A 24,445-nucleotide genomic window follows, 5' to 3' on the forward strand; every position below is an offset into this window, starting at 1 on the left:
CAATATATATCACTTCAATTTTTAAAAACCCATTCATTTTAAAAGAGGATCTTGCTCAGATCAAGGTGAGATGAAATGACTTGTGGATGTTGAGGACCCAGTGTTTTCACCTTACGCTGGGTGTTAAGGTGAAAAGGGATGCATCCAGACAGGGAGGAAGGAGAGGCAGATTGCAGTGAAGAGACTGAGAGTCTAGATAGAATTACAGATTAGAGAGTCAGAAGGATAGATTGCAACTATCTTAAAAAATCCCTGAATACTTAGGGGCTTTGAATTTAATTCACCAGCCAAGAGGGAAGATGAAATGAGTAGCATAATCAAAGCTGTGCTGTAGGATAAATAATGTGGATGAGTCAATTAAAAGAAACAGGTATACTACAAAGTTTGCAGTTAATCAGAAATGGGGTGGGAAAGGGCTGAGCTGGATTATGGTAGAGAAATTACAAAGAGACATTTTGAAGGAAAAAAATAGGTGGTTGATGTATGGCTTACTTGCACTGTGCCTGGAATTCTCCATATTGGTTGAGTAATACCTCAAATTGGGCTACTTGAAGTAGAAGGGTTGAATAATGAGGAAATAGAGAAAGATGTTAAAAACCCCTTCATTCAGCAAATTTGGCAGGATGAAAAAAAGGAACAAGGCAGTGGATGAAGCAATATAAAGGATTTTGAAGAGTTATCCTTAGGCCTTACCTGTGGGGCATTTCTTCCATGATTCAGTACCAGTATCCGGGGACTGCTTCTCAAATCTGCAAGGGAAGAAAATGAATTAAACACCTGCAAGACTAGAAGCACTGACTCATGATGACCAAACTAAAAAGTTGTATTTGTAGCCAGAATGAGGTGTAATTACTAAGGGTGTCTCGAGCTAGGATTGGGTTTTCTGCCAATGGCAGAACATTGACTAATGATACCAATTTATACACCCAAATTTATACACTCAACTTATACACCCAAAGATTGCTTGATAAAAGCAATGATAGCTGATATACTTTATTTTTAGAGTGATTTTCCAAATTATTTCCCAGGACCTCACTTCTGAAGGTACCAGTTTACTAAATTTGAAAACCTGAGGATCCCCTAGCCTTCTGTGTGTCCTCCAGTTAAATTCTCATGTTCTCAAATCCTCCACTTAATTCTCATGTTCAGACAAGTTTGGTAAACTTTACCTAGAATTGTTCTTAATCTTTAATTAATGGCAGATTCTGGACTGGAACACAGCCCAGTGGTCTTGACCATGCCTGTTAGGTTCCTACAGCTGTTTTTTATGGTGAAAGTGTGAACCCTCTGCTCAGCAGTTTTGTACTTAAAAGACCTGGTTTCTGTAGGTTCAGCATATGCTTTAGTGACTCAGCAATTGAAACAAGGCTATTTGGATATTTTTTCTCTTTAATGTGAACAGTTGGAATGACCTTGTTTATTAATATGAGTGTGCTGTATGAACTTTGTTTCAAGGTAACTAAATAGTGGATAAGGGAAATTAATTCTTGGTAGAATTATAACTAATAAAACAGGAAGAATAAGAAAAAGTTTATATCACCATATTGCTATCCATACTGGAGTAGTGGATCTAGGATCTAGTAGTGGATCTAGGGGCTGCTGAACTCATTAGGTGAAAATAGATAGCCACCTTATAGTAAATGAAACACATCAATAGTACCTGACCCACTAACCACCTTAGTCATAACCAAAAAAGACTTCATGTGCAGCTTGGTGCAATGCAGTAGGAAAACTAAATGTCTCTTTTAAGTGTTCTTAAGGAAGAAAAAAAAGACTCTGAGTAAGCATTTAGTCTACTGTTTATTGGAAATCCTGTGAATAGAGGAGTACATTAAGCCATATCTCTAGTGTGCAATCTTTCAAATCTAGAATAAGGGAAGTTGTCACTATTCGCAAATTGTAGTCCATAAACCAGCAACATTGATATCTCTGTGAGATTTTGGTGAAAATGCAAATTATCAGGCCAAGTGAACAAGAATCTGCATTTTAACAAGACTCCTAAATAATTTGCTTGTATCAAGTTTGAGAAGCATCATACAGGACAGTGACTTCATTTCTTCCATAAATAAATGGTAAGGATAAAAAGGGACAGAAACGGGCTTAGCGTAGATCTCTTGCCTAGCACATGCGAGGCTCTGGGTTCGATCATCAGCACCACATAAAAATAAATAAATAAAATAAAGTTATTGTGTCCAACTACAACTAAAAAATATTTCTTTTTTAAAAAAGGGACAGGAACTCTTAACTGTTGATAGGAAATTTAAAAGATGTGTTCATCAATTGTCATGGTGGATGTTTTGTATCTTGACATACAGTAACTATAAAAACATTTATTTGATAACAGGAAATTTAAATACTGATTGTATATAAGAGGATAAGTAAGGAATTATTATAAAATTTTACATAATATTATTTTAAAAGCCTTTACCTCAGAGAAGATGCATAATGAAGAGTTTTTAAAAAATTTGATTCATGGGAATGGAAGAGTATGAAAATTAGTCATTATTAATTGTTGAAGTTGAGTGATATGGTATATTAGTCATCTTTTTGTCATGGTGACTGAATACCTAAAAAAAAAAAAAAACTTTAAAGGAGGAAAATTTTATTTTGGCCCATGGTTTCATAGGTTTCAGTCCAGTGGCAACAAGTGATACCATTGATTCTGAGACTGTGGTAAGGCAGAGCATCCTAGTGGGAGGATGTGGTAGAGCATAGCTGCTTACCTTATGGAAGCTAGGAAGCAGGAAGAGAGAGGAAGAGTCTGGGGACAAGATATAGTTCCCAAGGGCACATCCCCAAGGACTTACTCCTTTCAACTAGATCCCACCTCCTACAGTCTCCACCATCTCCCAATAGTCCATTCAGCTATAAATTCTTCAATGGATTATCCTTTGATGAGGTTAGAGCCTTTATAATCCAACCACTTCTCAAAAGCCTTATCTCTGAATATTGGATACCTTCAATACATGAGCCTTTGGGGGACATTTCAGATCCAAATTATAACAGGTAGGTACTTGGGAGTTTATTGCACTCTTTCCTATATATATGTGTATTCATAGTATGGTAAAATTAAGTAAAAAGGCATGGAGTTGTACTTTACAATAGAATAGCAAAGATAAAATCATTTAATATTCAAGCAATTATGAAGGAAAACTCTCAAATATGGAGGCATTAAGAATGAGTTTAGAAAATCTACAATGGAAAATTATATCTGAAAATGTTCTCACTATCACATCCATCATAGCAAACCAAATGCCATCCTACTTGAATAATTATCAGAAAAGAAGAAACAAGATTTCGTTAGAGAAGGATATTGAATATATGTCTTGATTTTGAGTAGTTGGACCCTTAAATGTATGAGGACATTGAATGCAGCTCATTGTGTTTAGTCAGCTTTTTCACTTCTGTGACCAGAAAGACCTGACAAGAACAATTAGAGGAGGCACAGTTTATTTGGGGGCTCTTGGTATCAGAGGTCCAAGTTAATAGATGGCCGATTCCCTTCCCTATGACTCAAGGTGAGGCAGCACATCATGGCACAAGGGCGTGGCAGAGGAAAGTGGCTCAGGACATCACATCAGGAAGCAGAAAGGGATAGAGAAAGTTCTTACCATGGACAAACTATAAAACTCAAAGGCATGCCCCCCACCCCACCCAGGGACCCACCTTCGCCAGCCACATCCTACATGCCTACAGTTAACACTTAGTCTCTATTGAGGAATTAATGCACTGATTAGGTTAAGCCTTTTATAACCCTGTCATCTCTAAACTTTCTGGCATTGACTCACACATGAGCTTTTGGGGGACACCTCATATCTAAGGCTTAACACCTTGGTATTGCTGTTCCCTTGCCAATGTGTTAAAAAGTCAGGCATCACATTCTGAATTCTATTAGATTTACAGCAGTTAGTTATTTCACTTTTAAGATCATTTCTTTAAATCTAGATAATCTGTATGATTTCAATTTCAAAGATGGAACCTATAAAGTAAGTGATCCTACAGGTATATTTTAACTTTGCTACTACTTAGTAGCTAAGACTTCTACCAGAGAAGTTTTCACATAGCAGTTTTCCTGTGTGTTAGAATTGCCTAGAAAACTTTTGAAGCTATTCTTGCCCCAAGAGGTCATGATTTGATTATTTCAGTTCAGTGATTCATGAACTTTAGTATGCATAAGAACTACCTAGAGGGTTTTTTTTTTTTTTTTTTTTGGAGGGGGAGGGTACCAAGAATTGAACTCAGGGGCACTCAACCACTGAGCCACATCACAAACTCTATTTCGTATTTTATTTAGAGAAAGGATCTCACTGAGTTGTTTAGCACCTCACTTTTGCTGAGGCTGGCTTTGAACTCAGAATCCTCTTGCCTCAGCCTCCAGAGCTGCTGGGATTACAGGTGGACATCCCCCTGCCCAGTACTTAGAGGGTTTTTAAAAACACAGATACAAATTTAAAACACCAAGTGTTTGTAACTTCTAATTTGCTGGGATTTTCATTCTAGCTTTGGCTTAACTCTTATGGTTTCATGCATTGCCCTCCCAGGAGCTACACTCAATGAGTCTGACCCTGGGACACATTGCCTGTCCTTATAGGCCTTCCTTTGAAATCTTGATTCAAGCCTCCATTATTCTTTCATTCCTTCATGCCTACAACACTAGCACCACATGGACAACACCAGGTGTGCCACTAGCTCAAGCAGTAGTGGACCCCTTGGATCATAGCAGCAGTAGCCTCTGGGTGCCACGGCAACTGACAATGATGAAACTAATCCTGGGAAAACAACTTTTTAGGCAGTCCTATGGGAGCAGGGTACTCCTGCCATCACTTCTCAAAGCAAAGTCTTTCAAACAAATTTTCACTTTTATATACATGAGTCTGGGATGAGTGGGACTTGCTGATTCCCAAGATGCCATCAAGGCCACTTTCCTGTTGTCTCCAGGCAAAGTAGTTGGTTTCTCTTCAGTGGCACTAATGTCTTCAGCAACCATAACTTCCTTGAACCAAATTTTACATGGGCTTTTCTAGCTAAAATGCAAGTTTTTTGAATGTTTCTTCTCTGCTTTCTGCTTGTGATTACCACAGTAAACCTGGCTAAAAGTACCCAGCAATACAAATGCTACTGTCTGAATTGAAATTTCCTCCACCAGATAAACTAGTTCATCACCTTTAAACCCAGCCTCACATAAAACCTCAGGATATGAAAAAAAAATGTTGATATGTTCTTTACCAGAATGTACATGAGTGGCCTCTAATCCAGTTCCCAGAAGAGTCCTTATTCCCCTCTGGAACCTCAGGAGCACACTCTTTATTGTCTCCATTCATATCAGTATTCTGGTCTTCTGAGCTCACACAAGCATCATCATTAAACTTGGCTTACAACACCATAAGGCTTCTTTAGCCTGCATCTCTAAACTTTTCCAAAATCCTCTCACAAACTATCTCTACAGGTTTCTGAACCACATGGTCAGGATCGTCACAGCAATGATTAACCCCAGTTCTTGGTACCAATTTTGTTATTAGCTTTTCCTCACTGTGGCCCCAGACACCTGACAAGAACAACTTAGAAGAGGAAAGATTAATTTTGGCTCATGATTTTGGAGGTTTCAATCCATGATTGTTTGGAAGGCTCCATTACTTGGGACCTGAGTTGAGACAGAACATTATGACAGAAGGGAATAGTGGAGGAAAGCTGCTCAGGTCATGGTAGCCACAAAGCAGAGAGTAGGTGGGCAGAGACAAGAATCCCAAGGCCATGCCCCCAGTGCCCTACTTCCTCTAATCATGCCCCACTTGCCTATAAGTGTCCATTCAGCTCTCAGTGGATTAATCCATTGATGGGGTCAGAGCCAATCCCTTTCCCAAAGCCTCACTGGACATTGCTGCATTTGGGACCAAGCCTTTGATGCATGAGGTTTTGGGGGACATTCCATATCCATACCATGGAAATAGTCTTCAAGTGGATAGGATAAAAACAAGAGACCTTCTCCTCATCAGCCCAAACTTTTCTTGTCTCCACTTTTTACATGTATCTGAGAATCTGTTGCCAAACCACAGAGACAGAATTGCATTGATGGGTTGTGCAGACCCAGAGTATGCATAGGACATTCAGAACTTGGGTGCTGGAATTGAGGCCATCATCATCTCACCTGAAAAATGTAACTGGACATGAAGGGTTCAACCATCAGTTTTGCATATTTGTTTTTCTACAGATTTGCTAATTTTTTTAAAATCAGCCATACTGTATAGGGTGGAGTTCTGTTGCATTTTGCTTTAAAATGTTGGCTTCTTTCTTTTTTTTTTTTTTTTTTTGCTATGATCTGGTAAATCTTAACCATTAATTGTGTCTTTTAGCTTGGCATTCTTGTAGCATAACTAGTTCTGATGGCTGGGAATAAAGGAAGAGGTCGTGCTGCCTATACCTTTAATATTGAGGCTGTTGGATTTAGCAGAGGTGAAAAGTTACCTGATGTAGTGTTGAAACCACCTCCACTATTTCCTGTAAGTACCTTATAGTTGAATTCTCAATGTGTATTTTTTTCATGTTTCAGAGAAAATTAAAATTCTGTTAGGGTTTGAATATATAATAGCATTAAGATATCCTCAAGTATAAGAAAGTAAAATAGTGTGTTTTACTTACCTTTAATTTAGCTATTCATTTGTTCTTCCCTAAACCTTTTCTAATTTTCCAATTGCTTTTTGTTGTAGATGGACAAGATAACTTTATTTTATTTATTTATTTTTATGTGGTGCTGAGGATTGAACCCAGTACCCATGCATGCTAGGCAAATGCTCTACCACTGAGCTACAACCCTAGCCCCCAGTTGCTTTTTTAAATCTTTTTTGTTTTTGTTTTTTGATACTGGGGATTGAACCCAAGGTACTTTGCCACCGAGTTAAAACCTTTTTTTTCCCCCTTCACATTATTATTTTGAGTCAGGATCTCACTAAGTTGCTGAGGGTCTTCCTAAGTTGTTGGCTGGCTTTGAACTTGTGATTTTCCTGCTTCAGTCTCCCTAGTCACTGGGATTACAGACACACATCATCATGCCCAGTTTATGTTGCTTTCTTAAAATAGTGAAAACAAAACTGTATATTTAATTCTGTCAATATGCTAAGTACTTTGTGAACCAAGAAAGAATTATTTTCTAATTTTTGTATCTTCTATTTTTATTATTGATGTATTTTAATTATCAAAATAATATTTTAAAATGTCAGGTTAGGTTTTACAATGGTTTTCATTCTACGATGCTTTCATCTAACAATTTTCTTTATTTCTTGTATTTATAGAATGTAATTTTGCTCCTTAGTATACCATTTGTCCTTTTCTTCCCACTGAACTTTTCTTTTTGATGGTGGTGTTTGTTGTTTTCCTGTTTTACTAGTTTCTGTAAATATGTATGTTAGTGTTCCTTTTAAATTTAGTGCTTATGTTGCAAGCTTAACTGGCTTCGTGTCTAGTGTTTTAACTTTATATTTAGCTTAAAATATAAGCTCATATTTCCAGATGTGAATGTGCTGTGGTTTAAAAGGTAGAATCCATAATTAACCACATGCCCTTTGCTTCATGAATCTTTTCCAATTTCTAGTGGAAAAACCCTTTATTAGAGGATTTATGTCAGGAGAGGGTCCTGTACAAAAGTATCTGGGGATCTAGATGCTCACATAAGGAGTCTATGCTTTTTGCTCTTGATATTTTGTCTTTTTGATAGTGAGTATAGCCTAAATTCATAAGACAAATATCTTAGGAATATCTTAGGTATAGGCATAATGTCCCCTTAACAGGGGTTTCTTTTAAAAGAAGCTCTTCTTAGCTGGGTATGATAGTGCATGCCTATTATCCCAGTGACTCAAGTCTCAGGCAGGAGAAACATAATAAATAAGTTCAAGGTTGGCCTGGGAAACATAGGGAGACCCTATCTCAGTAAAAAAAAATTAAAAGGAATGGAACTGTAGCTAATTGGTAGAGCATCTAGGGTCAATCCCCAGTACCTCAATCAGTCAAACAAAGAAGCTCTGTTCCATGTGTGAAGAGATTACTTCTAAATACAAGGAATGTTAGTACTTGATGGTGTTTTATACTCAAAGTAAGCTTAAAATTCCTTGATGTTGGTTCAAAGGCTCTGCCTGTCTGGCTTTTCTCATATCTTTCCAACCCCCTCCTACCACTCTTTCTCATTCTGTTATCTATTCTGGCCTTCTTGCTCTCTGATGTCTTTGTCCCTGCTGGTTCCCTGTATGGAATGTCTGTTCTCCAATCTTTGCATGAATGGCTTGCTGATCTTATCCATATCTCTACTCTAATGTGACTTCTCCAAGAGGCCATGCATGCTTCCTCATGTAGATCAACCATCTCTAACCTTTATGCACTCTTGTCATCTTTCCTCTGACTTCCTTCATGTATTTGTCATTTATCACTAACTGAAATTGTATCTCACCTCATTGTATTACTTGCTTATTGTGTGTTTCTTCCCTGGAATATAAATTCCATTTGGGCAGGGGCTTTCACTACTTCCTCATTGTATCATCTATTTTCTAACCATGTCTGGTTTATATTAGGTATTCATGAAATAGTTGTAGAATGAATGAATGAATGCATTCCAAATCAAACATATGTACTGTATCCTTATTCTCTGAAATTAAAAAAATGTCTTTGCCATGTATTCTGGGAACTCGCTTTTCAATGAATCTCTATGTCTAATTAGATATACCTACACATATATGTGCATGTGTGTCTATGTGTACGTGGGATATTTAAAAATCAAAATGTGTCTTCAAACTCCTCTTTTGCCATGTACTCATTATATGGGCTTCAAAACTATTTCTTCATTTTTTCATTGTACAAGAGGAAATACTTGTAGTAGTTTGAGAGAATGAATGTTGAATTTTTGTATTATTTTTTATTTTTTAATTTTTTTTTTGGTAGTAGGGATAGAACCGAAGGGTGCTTTACCATTGAGCTACGTCCCCACCCGTTTTTCTTTTTTATATTGATACAGGGTCTCACTAAGTTGGCGTAGGGCCTTGCTAAGTTGCTGAGGCTGGATTTGAACTTGAAATCATCCTGCCTCAGCCTCCCAAGTCACTGGAATTACAGGCATGCACCACCACACTCTACTGAATGATGAATATTGAGATGACCCTGTTTATAATAACTACTTGTTAAATGATAATTGCTATTATTTATATATGTATTCTTATGCTATTGCTCCCACCAATTACATCATCAATAGTTGAGATTAATAGAAACTAGAGCAGTTTCTCCCATATGGGTGCCTTGATTTTTAAGCTATGGAATCACATTGTTTGATAGACAATATAACAAAATGATTTTCAGTGTAATTTTTAGGGTCAATTTAAAAAAATTATGCTTCTTTCATACCTCTAAAATAAGAATAAAGTAGGAATGGCTAAAAGATAAATAGATTATGGAAGCTCAACATCTTTTAATTGCAAAAGTTATTGCCTATAAAACACATACCTGTAAAATTCAATAAAATTGACATTCTCTAGAATGTAGATGAAAGAGATGTTAAAAGAGATTTTACTTACTAAAAACACCTTTGTTTCCTAATTAAAACAGGATACAGATTATAAACCAGTGCCACTGAAAACAGGAGAAGGGGAAGATTATATGCTGGCCTTGAAACAGGAATTGAGAGAAACAATGAAAAGAATGCCTTATTTTATTGAAACACCTGAAGAAAAACAAGGTACGTATGAGTCTGTTTCATGTTGTGATTTAATGACTGTGGATAAACAATGTCTAAGTATAAAATATGTGATCATTTAATGCAAGTTTATTTGATTTGCTTGGAGATTAACAACCATGGTTGATTTGAAAGAAAAGATATTTTGTACATTTTTTTATTTTATTTATTTATTTATTGATACTGGGTATTGAACCCAGGGGAGCTTAACTACTGAGCCACATCCTCAGCCCTTTTTATATTTTATTTTGACACAGGGTCTCACTGAGTTGCCTTAGGGCTTCACTAAGTTGCTGAGGCTGACTTTGAACTTTCCATCCTCCTGTGTCAGTGTCACTAGTATTACAGGCATGCGCACCACTACCTGGCTTGATATGTTATTTTTTAAAATACTTCTTACAATAGAAGTTGTATATGTTCAGTGAAAATTATGAAAACCAAAAAACTTTTAAAAGGTGAAAATTACCCAGGCCTATGTATACAGAACAACTATTAATATTTTATTGTATGTTCTATATTTTTTCTTTATAAAATTGTGTTATATACTTTCTTTCTGCTTTTTACCCAGTAACATTAGCATTTTCACATGTCCTTTTTATTCTCAAAAAACTCAAGGTACAAGATGTTTTTTTCTTTTTGCTGTACTGGGGATTAAACTCAGGAACACTTTATCCCTGAGCTACACTCCTATCTCTTTATTATTTTGAGATATGGTACCTCTCAGTTGCTGAGACTGGCCTCAAACTTGTGATCCTTCTGCCTCAGCCTCCCAAGTAGCTGGGATCACAGGTGTGCACCACTGCACCTAGTGGAAAGTACAAGTTTTAGTAACTATTTGTTATTACATTGTGTGGATATAGCATTATTAATTGTAAATAATTCACTTTTGTTAGATATAAGGTTACTTATAGTTTTTTGCTCAGGTATATAATGCTGTGAGTACTATTGTTTTTATTCGTATCTCTAATTATTTAATATTTAGGTTAAAAATTGAAAATCCTTGATTTTTGGCTTATCATTTATGTGTCTGATATGGTAGAAAATATAAAATTATGTATTCATTGCTAATGCTAAGGGCAGAGAGGAAAAGGCTCAACAGTTTCAGAATGGAGGTGGGAAGTAGTTTTAGAGAACATGAACCCACTCCTGAGTAGTTATTTAGCACAGTAGAACTATATTGATTTTCAGTTTCTGCCCTTAGTTGTCGAAATTAGAGAAATCAATACATCTTTGAGTTCTCGAAACAACATCATTAAACCATGAGACACTCATGTGATATCATCTCATTCCATTAGTATTGAAAATGCATTCCATTTTTCTCTCTCTGAAAGACAGAATTGGCTAAGAGTCAAAAAGGAAGTCTTATGGTGATCTTATATGTGATCATAATAAGTATGTTAGGCAAGATCACTTAATTTTCAAAACATATTGCTTGAAGTTACTTAATGGTTTGATAAGAAATATTTTTCCTCAAAACTACTTAACTTTTTTTCTTTCATGATTATATTGCATGCTTTGTCTCTGTTTAAAAATGAAATTAAAGCTCTCATTTTTTAGATTTAATAAAGATTAAATGAACTAAATAAATATTCTTAATAGAAAAAAATGGTAGGTCAGGGTATACTTTAGTCCTCTTGAAATTAGTCTTTTCTCTAGATTATGGGACAGATTTGCTTAATTTAATGTTGTCATTTAAGCACATGTCTCATTTAAAAAGGTATCAAATTCATTCAAGCATTTATGTGAGTCTTTTAAACAGGGTTTAATTAAGAACATAATATAGTGTGGGAGTAGTTGGCTTGTACCCCTGGATCAAGGGGTACTTTTTTGTTGTTAACTATGCAATAAAATATAAATCTATGTAGAATCATTTGCTTTTGTTTCTTTTAGGAGAAAACTTTTATAGAATTTTTAAATTGATACAAGTAAATTCTCCTTGAAATCTTCATGTTTACCTGTCATTCCTGATGTAATGTGTTTGAAAAATACTGATTCAAGGACTAGGGGCTAGGGTTGTATTTCAGTGGTAGAGTGCTTGCCTAGCACGTGTGAGGCACTAGGTTTGTTTGTCAGCACTGCATATAAATAAGTAAAATAAAGGTTCATTGATAACTAAAAAAATATTGATTGAAAATAAAGGTTTTTTAAATAAAATATAGACATTCATATCTATGCTTTTACAATATACATACTCATACGTATGTATCTAGGTTTATATATGTATACACACAGCAATCTCCTCCTTACTGGTGTTGGGTATTTTTTAAGACCCCCAGTGGATGCCTAAAACCACAGATAGTACCTAAACCTATATACAAACACTGGTACTATAATTGATAATGGATATGGCTACTAAGTGATTAATGGACAGGTAGCATATGGAGTATGGGTATCCTAGACAAAGCTGTGATTCATGTCCTGAGTGGGATGGAGCTAGACTGCATGAGATTTCATCATGCTACTGAGCAACGTGCACTTTAAAACATGATTTGTTTATTTCTGGAATTTTCCATTTAATATTTTCAGATCAGTTTGACTGAAACCAGTAACAGAAACCTCAGGAGGCAAAACTATGTATGGTGGTGGGGGGGGGATTGCTGTATATAAAAACACACATATAAAATACATACTATGGAATAAAAACGATTATCCAGACAGAACAGAAGTACCCAATTCTCCAAGGGAACCATTTTCCAGATGAAGTGTTGTATGACTGTACCTCCACCAGTCTTCCCCCTTTTATTTACCACCTGGGGGCATTAGGAAAGAGAGATTTATAGACTAATGTCGAGAACTAAGTCACTAGAGACTAGTACAAACAATTAGGGTGGGAGATTGCAAGACTTTCTGATAATCATTGGCTGATGGATCAGGGAATTGAGAGCTTTCAAAGAACAGAGGGCATAGGCATAAAATAATAGTTCATATTGTGATATCTTTAAAAGTTATAGTATTTTCAGGGGAAATTATAGAAATGAATAGTATTTTGTGATAAAATTTATTATTTTTTTAATGGAAAAACACCAATCAATATTATTTTAATGAGTTTTAGTCACAAGAGTATAGAGATCATCTAGTCCAGTGCTTCCCAGCTCAGGTTCCTGAACTACACAGTCTGCAGACAAAGAGACAGGATCATGACCATAGTGATGGTTCTTTAAGCCATTTTAAGAACTTCAAAAGCTTAATTGAATTTTACGCTTACCTGCAGTAAGGCCACAAGGTCAATAATTGAATAAATAGGGTTTTGTTTATTTGTCAGTGTATACCATCAGGGTCCATGAAAACCAGTTTAAATTTTTAAATTTCTTTTTGAATAATTGCTACTATTTGTGATGATTGGTATTCATAACTGTTATTCTTTCATAAAGGTCTTCCAAACAAAGAGAAATTTACCAAAAAAAAAATAAAATAAAAAAGAAAAGAGAACTCATATTATCTTTGACCCTATCAGCTCATTGAACCCTTTTACAAATTAAAAATAGACTGTGAACTCTGTGTGATCTTATTTTTCCCATATCTTGAAACAGATTGCTATTTCATCATCACAGTAATAATTCCATTGTCATTCATCAAGTATTCCACATTATGTTGGCGATTTAAAATTTTTAAAAATGGAATAATGATGAAGTTACACGGAAAGATGGTGTAGTGTTGAAATAAATCATTACTATTATGCTGTTCTTCAGTTGTCCTATTGTCTGAAGTATTACATCATTGTTGGTTTTTTTTCTTTTTTCCTCTCTTCTTTTGCAGTGCTGGGTGTCAAACTCAGCATGCTAGGTAAACTCTCCACTACTGAACTATTCTCAGAACTTTGTATTTCTTAATTATTGTGAGACAAGGTCTCACTAATTTGCCTAGGCTGACCTTGATCTTGAGATCCTCCTGCATCAGCCCACCTGAGTAGCTGGGATTATGGGAATATACCACTGTGCCCTTCTGTCACATCAGTTTCTAAGAAGATACAAAATAAGTCTGTAGAGACCCCCATCTTTGTAGTTGTTTTGTCCTCTTTTAGTTTTGAATACAATTGAGAATTCAGAATTTTTCATTTTCTCTTCATAATGGCAAGAAGAAAACTGACAGAGGAAGATATTTCACAATTCTTAGATGAATCAGAAGTTGAATGCAAAGAGATATATGCCAGCTCTCTGGGCACTAATAATGATGGAGAAATTGATTATGTAACTAAAATCTCAAACGGTGAGTCTTCAGATGACTATATCTTAGATGAATTTTCTCAAATTCAAGAATCAATGAGTAAACAGTACATCTTTAATAATTAAAAATATGTTATCTGAAAAGGATCTCATCCATAATATTTTATAATAAGAATCTGAAACATCCTGTTTGCTAAAATGTCTTGTGACATATTTTTTTCTTTTATGATATTTGCACATCAAAATTTATTCAATGTTGTTTGTAACCAGACAAATGATAAAGTCAAAGGCAAAACCAAAAATGATTAAGAAAAAATAGATTATGTGGAAATGAAACAGTTTATTGGGTTCATCATATTAATGATTTCAATTTTTTTTTTTTTTTTTACCAGGGATTGAATCCAGGGGCCCTTAACCACTGAGCCACATCCCCAACCCTTTTTTGTATTCTATTTAAAGACAGGGTCTCCCTGAGTTTCTTAATTCCTCCATAAGTTGCTGAGACTGGCTTTGAACTCGCCTCAGCCTCCTGACTATCTGGGAATACCGGCAGGTGCCATCACATCCCGTGGTGATTATAAGTTTAATAATGAAAATGTTTTTCAAGTATGGAGCAAAGATGACTGAGCCATCCTCTTCAATGGAAGTATGAGCTCTCGAAGTTTTTTAAAGTATTGTATTTGATTATGAAAATACTAGAAAAATAATTGAAAGTTCAGGTATGATAAGGCAGAATGTATTACAAATAGATTTTTACCCAGGCACAGTGGCTCACACCTGCAATCCCAGCGGCTTGGGAAGCTGAGGCAGGTGGATCACGAATTCAAAGCCAACCTCAGCAAAAGCAAGGCTCTAAGCAACTCAGTGAGACTCTGCCTCTAAATAAAATGTAAAATAGGGCTGGGGATGTGGCTCAGTGGCCAAGTGCTCTGAATTCAATCCCTGGTACCTCCCCACCCCCCACAAAAAAAAAAAAAAAAAAAAGAGAGAGAGAGAGAGAAAAGAAATACATTTGTAATATGGAATCATTTAGATGATACAAATGTCAGGAGAAAACCACGAGTAATGATAAGTTTGAACCCATTAAAGATATATTCAAGGACTGGGGTTGTGGATTAGTGGTAGAGCATGTGTAAGGCACTGAGTTCTATCCTTAGCACCACTTAAAAAAAATAAATGAAATAAAGGTATTGTTCATCTACAACTAAAAAAAATTTTTTTTAAAGATATATTTGAGCAGCTGGGATTGTGGTTCAGTGGCAGAGTGCTTGCCTCCCAAGTATGAGGCACTGGGTTTGATCCTCAGCACCACATAAAAATAAATAAGGCAAAACAAAAGCATTGTGTCCGTCTACAACTAAAAAATATTTTTTTAAACAAAGATATTTGAGATCTACAATCAGTATATACAAAATGTATACATTGTAGGTTTGCGTATAAACAACTGATACAAACAATCAACTGCATTCAAAGAAAGTTGTCCATTTGGAGTAAATTTACCTACAAAACCAGTGAAACATGAAATATAAATTTGGATTTATTTTACTTAATTTCTTAGTAAAACTTCCAGTAAAAAAAAATTAATATCTTTATTGAAATATAATTCACACAGGTAAAATTTACTTTTCAAAGTATCCAATGTAGTCATTTTTGGTGTAGACAAAGAGTTATATGCAACCAACACCACTATCTAATGTTTAGAACCTTTTTATCTATCATCCTGAAAAGAAACCTGATGCCCATTAGTAGACATTCTTCATTCTCCCCTACCTTCAGACCATAGCTACCACTAATCTGCCTTCTGTCTTTAGGAATGTGTCTGTTCTAGACAGATCATACAAATAGAATGATATATTATGTGTCCTTTTGTGACTGGCTTCTTTCCCATAGAATAGTATCTTCAAGGTTCACCATAGTATAGTATGTATTGGTGTTCCCCTCCTTTTTTTTTTTTTTTTTTTGGTACTGGGGATTGAACCAGGTACTTAATCACTGAGCCACATCCCCAACCCCTTTTATTTATTTTTCTTTTATTTTGAAACAGGGTCTCACTAAGTTGCTTAGGGCATTGTTAAGTTGTTGAGGCTTGCTTCGAACTTGTGATCTCCTGCCTCAGCCTCCCAATTCACTGGAATTATAGGCATGTGTCATTGCACTGGCCCCTCCCTTTTTATGGCTAAATACTACCCCATGAATGGCTATACCACATTTTGCTTATCCACTATCACTGGATGGACAGTTGGGTCAGTGACTCTTTGGGGCTATATACTGCTGTGAGCATTCATGTACATATTTTGCGAGGGTATTTGTTTTTATTTCTGTTGGGTATATATTTAGGATCAAATGATAACTATATTTAACATTTTGAGGAACTGTCAAACTTTTTTTCTAAAGTGGCTATACCATTTTACATTTCCATCAACAGAAATTCTTAAATTTCTCCACCACCTTGTCCTCATGTTATTGTCTTTTTTTTATTCTAGCCATCCTTGTGGGCATACAGTGTATCTCATTGTGCTTTTGATTTTAATTTTCCAGCTGACATGTTAAGCAGAATGTCATGTGTTCTTTTTTCTTTTACACATTTTCTTTGGGGAAATTTATGCATATTTTTTGATCCTTAAATTGGGTTCCAATAGTTGGTTTCCAGTATTTCTTTATTTTTCTGTAAATTTGGAAGTAACTTAAAAATATTGAAAAATGTAAAAGAAAAAAACCTCCATTGGACCCAAGTGATAAATGGCTAAAACAAGTTTTCTTACTATACTAATATTTAAACTTTTTCAACATATAGAATCTGTTTTGCAGAAAATTCTAAAAAAGAAATAATTGTAATGCATAGCCCCCTCATTTCTGTTGATCTCTTTTTATGAGTGAGAACTTTGAGGGCAAGATTAAACATTTAATCTGAAATCAGTTAAGTACCTAAAGAAGCCTGCTCTGTCTGGTTGTCTCTGTTTGTTCTTAGTTATCTTTCTCTTAACACAAGGTACAATTAACAAGTAGTTTGTTAATTATACATAATTGTACTGCTTGGGAGCATTTTCTAGAAGAAATCTAGATCCTTGATTTGGTCCTTGATTTTTAAATTTCTAATGTACTTTCCATGGTTTCAAGCCTATTGTATGATGGTGTAGAAAATTCCCAAAGGTAAAATAAGAGATGCTTTTTATTTTAGAAGAATGGCTTAAGTTTGCAATTATTTTAGAAGAATGGCTTAAGTTTTTGATATTTCTAATGGATTTTTTTGTTCTTCTTTTTTCCCCTAGATATTGAAAGGTATAGTAAAAGATATATGAAGGTATACAAAGAAGAGTGGAAACCAGGTATTATAAAACAGATGATCTTAAAATACTTTTTTGAGGATAAGTTTTCTATTTCACCATAGGAAAACAGTCTGGTTCATTTTCTGTAACTCATTTGTAATGTAAATCTTTTGGAAACCAAGAGGAAAAGATTTTGATACCATAACAAGGAAAAATTGAAGTGCTTTTTTGAAGTTTTCAAAATACATTCTTATAAAAATAGGACTTGCTAAAAAGCCTTTTGGGTTTTCTAGATTCAGAAGCCACAGTCACAATTTTAATTTGCAAAGAACACTTACTTCTTTGCTCTTGAATGATTTTAAAGCTTTTGAGGACAGAGTAAAAAACTAGTTTTAAGGATATTTTAAATCGATATTTAAATCGAAAGGATCTTCCTTTCCTTCAAGCAGACATTGGCTAGTTTTAGTTGCCAGCATGCCTTTTCATTAGAACCATAACTAAAAGAGTTTTGTTTTCAACATGTAAAATTTCACCTTGGGTGGAAGGGGCTGTAGGGGAGGTCTCAACCAGCCCGTTCATTTGGGAATAAAAAGCAGTTGCTATAGAAATGAAATGATCCATCAGGGTCATTTTCCAATACACTAGAACTCAGTTTTCTTCATTTAAATTCACTTACCTTTTATCTTTGTTCATAGCTTTATAGAAATTGCCCTTATGTAAATTTCTAAATGGTACTAATAGCATTATCATTTTCATGGATTTTAGTGCTCTTTTCATGTTATTCAACCAAGAAGATTGGGGCCCCTTGGAAATATTCTTACTCTTAAATTCCTCTCATTTCTTCTATTTCATTAATAATCATCTCTCAAATGATTCTTTACATACTTATGATCTTCTATGAGTAGTTTATAAAAACAGATTAAAAGCAAAATTTATTAATTCATGTAAAATGACTTGAGACTTAACTTTTGTACAAATGCACAATTTATTTATTAACAGAATATTATTAAATCTGCTTTTATATCACTTCAATTTTCTGCTTATCTCTATACTTAAAAATTAAAAGTAGGGGCTGGAAGTATATAATTCAGTGGTAGAATGCTTGCCTAGCATAGGTGAGGCCCTGGGTTCAATCACTGGTAGTTCTCTCCCCCTAAATCCCCCAAAATTCAAAGAAAGTGAAGAAGTAGAGAAGTAGAGGGACCATTTTTAGCTAATTTAAGCAAAAAAAAAAAAAAAAAAAAAAAAAAAAACATTTATTGGAGGGAATTTATCTTTCAACATCTATTTATACTTTTAAGTTTTCAGATAATTGTTAGAATTGTTTATTTCATTTCACATGTATTGGTATTGTGGTCACAAGTTCTAACTTTTGAAAAAACAAAGTTACATAAGAAATATCTATCAGCCAGAGAAAACTAACAAACTGCAAAGTAGTCATATAATAAATAATAGTTAACAAAAACAGTTGTAATTCTAACATCCCCAAAGAATTATCCTAAGATTTTGTACCCACCAAATTTCATTGCACTATTTCAAAGTTATTTCAATGCATTTTTTTTCTTTATAGGAGAAAATTTATCATTGTCTGTTATATTCATTATATTTTAGTCTAAATCTATACAGTTTGATACTAAGAAATTTTATTGTCATTAAATGGGCAACTGGCATATCTTTAAATAGTTATATCCAATACCACTGAGTCCTAGAGGAAATGGAAATTTTTATATTTCTTCTTTTGTACACCAGATTGGAGAAGACTCCCAAGAGAGATGATGCCCAGGAAAAAATGCAAAAAAGGTACATTTAGTAGCAATAGTAATGCAGGTAGAAGGTTGTTGCTTAATTATGTTAACAGTATTGTCAACCTGAAGTTATGTTCAGTGTTCTGAATGTTTTTTCTTAAAATATATCTAGCATTTTGATTGTTATGTCAAAGCTTTGTTTTTGTAACTATTATTGATTTTGGGGGGGTTGTTTAGTTGTTGTCCTTTTTTCAATTTTGGAAATTTTGTGTGCTAGGAGAAACTTTTCAATTATATAGACTTTTTCATTTGTATATCTACAAAATTTTTGATGATTATATTGGCTACAGTGAAATATTATCCAACTGGGAACCTGTAAAATAGAATTATATTGTATATACAAATATCAAAGTGTATGTTTGCATTTTGTTTTTCTTTAGTAATTCCATTCAGTAAATAATTGAGTATTTGCTATTGCCAGACACTGTGCTGAGAGGAATAAAACACAGAGCACTGTGGCACTATCTATGCCTTCCTGGAGTTGCCAGTCAAATGTAGAAAAAAACATTAAATGACTGCCTTCATTGGGAGGTGTGGGAAGGGTTCTTCTAAGAAAAGGAAGTGGAGTTGATATTGAATGATGAGTAGGCGTTTACTAACATGAGGTGGTTGGAGGGACATGGACAAAGATCAGGTTGTGAGAGAAAATCATGAATTTGGTTCAGAGATATTTTTTCTGGTTCCTTTGAGATAAACAGAAATATTTGACCATGTTGTGGGAAACAGGGGTGTGGACCTAGAATGGAGGTGGTAGTCATCAGCAGAGAGATGATAGTTGAAGTTGTGAGAAGGGATGAAATCATCTAGGATGCAATTCGATAATTAAGAGGAAAGAGGGCCTGAGCTTGGAGTAATGCCAACATTTAATGGACTGGTAGAGGAGATTGAATCAGCAGAGTGAAGAAGTAGAAAGAGAGGGAGAGGTGAAACCAGAGCCACAGGAGGAAGAACCTACAATTGGGAAGGATATTTCAGAAAGTGGTCAGCAGTGTTCATGGAGGTTAAACAAATGCTGCAGAGAGGTCAGGTAAGACAAAGATTGAAAAACATCAGTTTATCTTTTTATATCAGTCATGGGTATCCTCAGGGAGAACTTTTTAAATGACTTGGATAGGTCTATATTGGAATAGGTTAAGCAGTAAGTGGGACCTTAGGAATGGAAACCTCTAGTGTAGATGAGTCTTTAGAGAATTTTGGCATCAAGAATGAAGAGAGAAAAAGGGAGTAGTCAGAGAAGTTAAGAACGGTGCACTTAGCAACTAAGAGAAGAGGAAATACCTGTTGCTTTTTTAAGAGCTTTATTGAGGTATAATTGACATATAGTAAAGTGCACAGTTTGAAGGCTACAATTTAAGTTTTTATGTATACATATGTGTAAAAACATATATATCTACATATATATATATAAAAGTTGGAAGTATTTCTATCTTATTTTAAAGTCTTATTACATAAAATATTTAGCTTGAATACAGAAAGTATGGAGATATCAGAATTATCTACTGTCTATTAAACCCTTGATTTTTTTTGAGGAAATATTTTCATAATAATGTACATGTGCATGAAAGATTCTGGCGATGTCTTCATGGATCATAAATCAATAGTAGACTTTCAAGAGCTGAAAAAAAATGTGTCCATTTTAGAATTAATGTTTTCAAATATTTCTCAAGGACTGCTCATCCTTGGAGCTTTATGTATACATTAATCTAGTAAAATCTTCCAGTGTAACAGAATTCCATTTATTAAAAATCAAAACAATAACAAAACTTTCTTTTCCCATTCTGTTATAATATTTTTTATGCACATGGTGTAATTTTTTTGGTTTCTTCTTCATAGGCTTGTATTCTCCCTTTTGATGGCCTTCACTGATTTAGAGAAAGTAAACAGTACCAAAAGAGTCATAGGTGAAAAAAGGTTTTCTTGAAGAATCAGTTACTGACAGGTGTTAAAAGAAAGAGAAACAAACAAAATTTCAAATATATGCATACATTTGGCTATATTTGGGGGCAAAATAGTCTTTGATACTTCTCCCCCAATTATTCATATAGGATTAGGCATTATATAAAACCCAAATAATATGTAGCAAAAATGCTGAGTGGACTCAATTCTTTAATTGACTTCTTTTTCTTAAATATAGATTGGTGTGATTCTTTCTTTTTTTTAATGATTGTTTTTTATTTATTTATTTTTATGCCATGCTAAGGATTGAACCCAGCCTCATACTTGCTAGGAAAGTGCTCTGCCCCAGTTCTTGTAACTGACTTTTAGTTAACAAATCAGTAATTTATATAAGAATATTTACCTGACAATTTGTATAGTATCCATTTAACAGACTTATATATTATGAAATTAAATAATTTGATAAGTATTCCTTAGAGCAAAAGACTTCATGATATGAGTAAATCACATTCTTAGCTAATAGGTTTTGTCATTGATATTACAATATTTATTCAGATCTCATTCATATGCAATACTCTGTGTGCCACAGTTCATATTAAAGAGCTTTTGCCCTTAAGGAGGGCAGAGAAAGATAAAGATCATTACATCTGTCACTTTTGTTTGAGCAGACCTCACTAATACATGTTTGGGAGCTCTGAGCTCAATAACTCCTAAAGGGGTAATTTGGTATAACACAGTAAATTGTAATTCCGTCAGTTATAGGTCATTCACCACAATCTAAAAATTTCTTCTTCTGTAGGTTAAATGTTAATCTTTAATAAAATTACATCTTTCTAAGCCATGCTTTCTTCGGTTAACAAATAATTTCTAGGTATTTAGTTTGATCTTGGAAAAGAGATGTAATACTTCTGATGATAATGGTACAATTTTTAGCCTATCATAATGCTTTGGTAGCTGGCAGAATTTATGTGTGAAATAATTCTATGTTCTATGCAGTTTCAGAATAGCCTTAGAGGCAATATTTTTATATGGGCAAAACAAATTATATATCCCAAATTAGAATGCTTAATTTATATGCTTTGAGTTTTGAGATTTATATGATGGATGTATTCAGTTTAACCATTTTACTCTTCACTCCAAATGTAGTTCTTTATTGTACCGAATAAAACCTCTTTCTTGTCTCTTTTACCATTAGCAAGTGCATATTTAGCCAACACTTCTTTTTTATTTTTCAAACCTAGTAACTTTGCTTTGGTTAAAATGAAATGCTAATGAATGAACAGAAAGCTGCTGCAGATAAAATTTTGGGAGCATTTCCTGGTAATAAAGTGCTTCCACCTGAGGTAACGTTTTAGCAATTTTGTCCCTAATGGTACTAATTGCAAGTTCAAATTTTTAGTACTTAGTAAAAATATATCTGGCTACAGTCTTAAAATATATCTTATGAGGTGATTATCATTTGTTTTGATTGGACATTGGAGAGGTGTGATGATTTATTTTGTTTACTCTTTGAGAAAATAAATTCACTCTAAAATTATGTGACTGCTTCATGTGACATACTACTATACTATTCAGCATATGAAAAGGCACAAAAATATAATCATGGTTGCTGTTATAGAAAAATATGTTAACTGGTGGTTTTATTTCAGCAGACCCAAAATCCAAAAAGGCAAAAGATACAGACAAAGGTACTTCACTCGCTAATACTGCAGATGTTTTGAAAAAAATTGAGGTAGGGTTTTCTTCTTACTATAAAAATAAACTGAAAATGTGTAATACGATTCCTTCTCACTTTAACCTTTCAGCCTTCTCTTACTTTTTTAATAAATGGATTTGGCAGAAGCAAGCCTCCACAAAAGCCAATGAGAAGGTTTGAACTTTGTTACCTGGGACGTGTGGAAGCCTCCCCCCTCCCCCCGTCCCCCACCTATCCTTCTTGACCACTTACCTGGCAAAGTACCTCAACCTCTACCACAGGCTTTCTTTTCTACCATATCCCTATTTTCCCCCTTGTATTTGAATTATTTGTGGAGAGGAGAGAAACATGAAAAGGTTGCCTAAAATATAGTTCTTTCAAAAAAAATCTCATTTTTCCCCCTGTTAGTGTATATGTACTTTTTTAAATGTTTTTCCCCTCATGTCTTATAATATATATAGCAGGTTCTATTGAGGAAAAAATTGTATCTTATGGAATTAATTTTTTTTATCTTCTCTCTTTACCCCCCAGCCCCACTTACTTTTTTCCATGTCCCTGCCCCCAGTATGGGGGAATTAATCCAGGTATGCAATACTATTAAGTTATATCCCCAGCCCTTCTTAAATTTTATTTTCAAACAGTCTCATTAATCTGGCCTCAAACTTGTGATCCTCCTGCTTCAAGTTAACAGTAAAGATACTATTTTAAAAAATAAATAGATAAAATAAATCAGAACGTTAATAGACTGAAAATTTGCCCTCCCATCCCTCTCCCAGTCATTTATTTCCCTCACTGTTGACTATCAGTGTTTCTTGTATAGCCTTCCAGAATATTTTTATATATAACAAAAACAGAATCTCCCTTTTTAAAGACAAAAGATAGTATATCCCAGTCTTCTGCATCTTCATTTTGTCACTTAACAAAATATCTTGGAGGTGGTTCCATATCAGTCTGTATAGAGTTGCCTCATTCTTTATTATTATTGTTATTATTATTATTAGTTCAAAACTTGCCTCATTCTTTTGTTGACTGCACTATAATTCAATTAATTATTGACTGTATTAATTCAATTAATGCTGGACATCATGTTTCTTGTAGTGTTTCACTATTATCAATAATGATGCAATGAGTTCATGTTGAGTATGACATTTCACATGAGTAGGGTAGATTTCTAGAAGTGGATTTGTTGGGCCAATTGTTTTGTCTACATATAAAATGATTAATTATTACCATGTTGCTTTCCCTGGAGTTTATACCAAATTACTCATAATATCAATGTGTGTATTTACCTTTCATTGATGATGATAATAACAGTAAGTTACTGAGAACTTACTATGTGCCAGGCTCTTTGACAAGCTCTTTACATGCAGTATAACCTTAAGAGTTTGAAACACCAAAAGAGAGGTGGGTATTATTATTCCTTACTTACAGAAGAGGAAGTCAAAAGTGTAAACACAATTACTTGCCAGATCAAGCTGACACAGTTACTTGGTGGCAGAAACTCATTTTTTTGCTATTTTATTTTTTGGCCCATACTTGAGCCTGAGATAACATGTCTGGAAAATAAAGCCAGAGGATTGATAAAGGAATAGCAATAACTGTCAAGCTTAACTGTGGTGGAATGATAGATGAGATTGCAGGACATCTAGCTTATACTGATTGAACACAGTTCTGGCTGCTCTTAAAGCCTCCTGGAAAAAGTTGCTGCAATGACTGTAAGAAGCTATAGGGAAGATTAATCTGCACCTCTGGGTGTGGTTTCTCTTCAGAACAAACTATTTTCTTATTCTTTACATTTAATATCATTTCCAGAAAACAGTGTTAAAATTGGAGTTTTAGATCTAGATATCCCAGTGAGTTAACAACTTTAATATTACAAAAGCTATTTCTATTTGATTCTGTGATTGTTCATT

At 34.4% G+C, this 24,445-nt stretch overlaps 1 protein-coding gene across 2 annotated transcripts in view; it reads left to right on the plus strand.

Moving 5' to 3' along the window:
* Polr3g (RNA polymerase III subunit G) overlaps positions 1 to 24,445 on the plus strand; it is a 38,360-nt gene that overhangs the window by 3,831 nt on the left and 10,084 nt on the right. The window contains exons 2-6 of one of the 2 annotated variants that reach the window (XM_046428466.2): positions 6,351 to 6,497; positions 9,580 to 9,709; positions 17,139 to 17,195; positions 18,885 to 18,935; positions 22,486 to 22,568. In XM_046428466.2, coding sequence (XP_046284422.1) covers positions 6,381 to 6,497; positions 9,580 to 9,709; positions 17,139 to 17,195; positions 18,885 to 18,935; positions 22,486 to 22,568 — 438 coding nt within the window. In that variant the 5' untranslated portion in view covers positions 6,351 to 6,380. Of the gene's footprint in view, positions 1 to 4,220; positions 6,498 to 9,579; positions 9,710 to 17,138; positions 17,196 to 18,884; positions 18,936 to 22,485; positions 22,569 to 24,445 lie in introns of those variants that run through there. The other variant, XM_058574583.1, reaches the window with a different exon arrangement.

The sequence above is a fragment of the Marmota monax genome, unplaced genomic scaffold, assembly GCF_021218885.2.
Source record: "Marmota monax isolate L192 unplaced genomic scaffold, Marmota_monax_Labrador192_F-V1.1 WCK01_AAM20220418_F8-fsc00018, whole genome shotgun sequence".
Taxonomy (NCBI): Eukaryota; Metazoa; Chordata; class Mammalia; order Rodentia; family Sciuridae; genus Marmota; species Marmota monax.